The sequence below is a fragment of the Geospiza fortis genome, unplaced genomic scaffold (genome assembly GCF_000277835.1).
Source record: "Geospiza fortis unplaced genomic scaffold, GeoFor_1.0 scaffold7, whole genome shotgun sequence".
Lineage (NCBI taxonomy): Eukaryota > Metazoa > Chordata > Aves > Passeriformes > Thraupidae > Geospiza > Geospiza fortis.
In genome coordinates, this window is record NW_005054344.1 from 3,173,336 (window position 1) to 3,176,997 (window position 3,662).

Here is a 3,662-nt window from a genome sequence, read left to right on the forward strand (position 1 = left end):
ACTGCCTGTGTCTGGTTTTCCTTTGAACCCCCAAGTGGACATGGGACCAGAGGGAAAGGAGGAGGGCAGGAAAGCCATGGAAGCAGACCCAGGCCTTGTCCTGGGAGGGATCCCAATGAGGGAACTCCCAGAGCTGGGAACCTTGAGGTGATTTTCATCTGATGAGCTATACCTAGCCACACCCTCCTGTATAGGTGGCTAACCTAATAGTTTTCCAGGCACACCAACACTCCTTCTGGGATTTGGTACATCCACCCTTGCTGTCACTGGCACAGTTACCATATGTTATAGAGGAGGACTTACTTTTTCATCATCAGAGTCCAATTCCTAGGAACACCAAGCTGCAAAGATGTCGCCGGTTGGACACAAGGTTTTCGGGGTGAAGGAAGAGACGAGATGGGCTCCATGATCAGAAGGCTTGATTTATTATGTTATGATATATATATATATTATACTATACTAAAAAGAAAAGAAAAGGAGAGTTTCCAGAAGCTGCTAACTACCTAAGAATAGAAAGTAAAGAATGATCAACAAACTTTGCTCTCTCGGACACAGTCCGAGAGAGCTCAGTTCTGGATTGGCTATTATTTCTAAACACTCAATCTGGGCCAATCCAGAACTGACCTGTTGCATTCCACAGAAGCAGATAACCTATTGTTTATGTCTGGTTGCTGAACTTCTCAGCTTCAGCAGGGAAATCCTAAGAGAGGATTTTTCATAAAAGAAATGTCTGTGACACAAAGATACTGGGTCCTCCCTTGGGTCAGATTAGTCCATGTGTGAGACACAAAGGGAAGGAAAAGAAAGGTGGCCTTTTGCTTCCTCTGTTTCTGCCCACAAGCCATAACATACTAAATCTGAATTTTCTGTTTTTACTTTATGACCAAGAAAAGTTATGAGGGAGCAACCACAGGGGCAGCATTTGAGTACCCAAACCAGAGGCTGGTTTGGGGTTGGCCTACAGAGCACCAGACCAGATGGTCAAACCATGACAAAACAACAGGTTTTGAAAGCTAAGGAGGACTCAGCAGGAAAATCCTAAGAGAGGATTTTTCATAAAAGAAATGTCTGTGACACAAAGATACTGGGTCCTCCCTTGGGTCAGATTAGTCCATGTGTGAGACACAAAGGGAAGGAAAAGAAAGGTGGCCTTTTGCTTCCTCTGTTTCTGCCCACAAGCCATAACATACTAAATCTGAATTTTCTGTTTTTACTTTATGACCAAGAAAAGTTATGAGGGAGCAACCACAGGGGCAGCATTTGAGTACCCAAACCAGAGGCTGGTTTGGGGTTGGCCTACAGAGCACCAGACCAGATGGTCAAACCATGACAAAACAACAGGTTTTGAAAGCTAAGGAGGACTCTGTAAAATACTGACTCAGCCCTTTGGATGCATACCAGTCAGCTCCTGCAGCAAAGAAAAAAGACCATAAAGCAGATCCATTCCCTTAGCCAAGTGCAAATAGTACTGTTCTTCTGCTGGAAAGGTTATATTTTGACATAAGCATTACAAAGTGTTTTTCCTGTCAGTTAGAGACCACACACATAGAGAGTGAATTGTGGAGTGGTTCAGTAACTCAATTAGACACTTGGACAGCTTGCATTTCCTCAGTAAAAAAGAAGTTTTGCTATTTATCTATCTCAGCACTGATGGCTGTTGCACATCACAGTCCACTGCACAGTAAGTGGAAGGTAGCTCTTGCTCTCAGCTTTAATTTGTTTGTTTTTCCCAGATTAAAGGGCAAAATCATTACACACTGGCTGACCAATTCATTTCACATGAGCAAAGATGCTAGTAAAGTACCCGGTTTCTAAATAAAAGTTTAATGATTTGACACACAGCAAGATAAAAACAGGCTCTTTTAGGTTTTATCCTCAGATACACGCGGAACAACTTTTATTTCTTGTAATAGGAGGTGAGCAGCACAGGTCAGTGGCTGCAGAGGGGAGCATGTCACTGAGTGCTGACCTTTGCTAACCTCACCTGGGCAGGAGACAAAGCCATCATCCTCCCAGTGAGGCAGGACCTGTACTCTCACATCGCAGGACACCACAGCAGCATTCCCCTCTCCTCATGTCTTCTTGCTCAGAGACAGAGGGAGATCACTGAATGAATATGAAAGTGAGTAAAATTCAGAGCTCTGATTCTGCTTGTGGTGTTAAAATTGAGATATTGCTTCAGGTAATTTTAAAGCAGCACAAAAATTATCATCAGTAACTTTCACATATACTCTACTCACAATTTTCTCATGCAATAAAAGTCCTATGAGACATTTTTGATTCTTACGTTTTCATTTTTACCCTAAAAATATCAAGATGGCACAATATTTTTCTTACAGTTTTGAAGGAAGATTTCTCTAGACAAACAAAATATTCTTGGTGAATGTTAAGGCTAATCAAAAAGGAAAGATACTGGGTCTTTATCAAAGGTCTTTTTATACCAAGATAGAAATTAGTCAAAAAAGTTAAGTATGTAAATTATTAATGTTGTTGCTGTAAAAGTTTAAAAAACCAAGCCTCTCTATAGTCTAAAGAAACTTGTTCTTATTTCTACTCACCCCCCCAGCTCTTGAGACTACCTTTGGAATTTCTTCTTCTTTCCTCTCTCTGGAAAAAAATATATTCCCATATTCCCATCATAAAAAACAGATTAAATAAAAGCCTTTCAGTATTATTAAAAAGCAAAAGTAACCTGAGATGATCTTTCCAACTCTTTTTTAAAGCCATCTTTATGAATTGAGATAAAAATTGCTCACCCTGTGAAATGCCTTGTCTTTCCAATTGGACAGTTCTCTCTTCCATCCCTCAGGTTTTCCTCTGAAATGTTGAATGGGAGGTGAGAGAAGCAGAAACTTTCAAGTCACACCACAGTCGAGGCTTTTCATCCATGGTGTTTTAAAACAAAAATTTCGCTGTAGTATTTGTTAAGAAGCATAGTATTGATATAATAATCACTGGTTGCAGTATATAATTATCCACTGTTGTAACAGATGATGTAAAATTGCAACGCCGTCTGCTCGTGGTGGGAGCACAGTCACAGCCGCGGCGTGCCATAGCGCGGGGGAGCTCCCCTCAGGGCTGCCTTCCTCCCCCCGACCCCCGACCCTCCTCCTCCCTGCCCTGACCCCGCCGAGCCCGCTCCTGCCCCATCCCCCTGCTCCCCGCTTGCTTCCCCGCAGGAGCACCAGCGCTACACGTCCCTGCAGCCCCTGCTTTTTGGCCGGGCCATTTTGATATATTATATTCAAGCATCATCTTATTATCGAGCCCGAGGCTTTTGCGGAGCGCAGCTGCTGGCGGTGCCCGCAGCGCGGTGTGGAACACAGAGCCGCCCCGTCACCCCTGCACTGCCGGGACCTCATCGTACACCTTGTATCTTATAGCCCATCTTCGGAACGGGCTCCCGTGGCTTTCCTGAGAAACATCTCCCCAATGTGACTGTGCTGAAGGGGAAGGCAGCCAAGACGACGGCGCAAACGTGGCCTGACAGACCGCAAGACCCAAGTTTCCTTCACGGAGAAAACGCAAGTGTCGCCAGAGCCCGCCCTAAGCATGCAACAGGGAGGGTGTGCCCCTCACGGCGCAGCCGGCCCTGCTCCTGCTCCTGCTCCTGCTCCTGCTCCTGCACCTGCCCTCGCTGGGCCGGGCTCCCGGGGCCTGCC

General features: G+C 44.9%; 1 protein-coding gene across 1 annotated transcript in view; it reads left to right on the forward strand.

The window, feature by feature from the left end:
- Positions 1 to 349: 349 nt before the first annotated feature.
- The window catches only part of NECAB1 (N-terminal EF-hand calcium binding protein 1), a 56,181-nt gene continuing 52,868 nt past the window's right edge, over positions 350 to 3,662 (forward strand). The window contains 2 exon segments of the mRNA XM_014307787.2: positions 350 to 379; positions 3,180 to 3,363. Of these exon segments, the coding sequence (XP_014163262.1) occupies positions 350 to 379; positions 3,180 to 3,363 (214 nt within the window).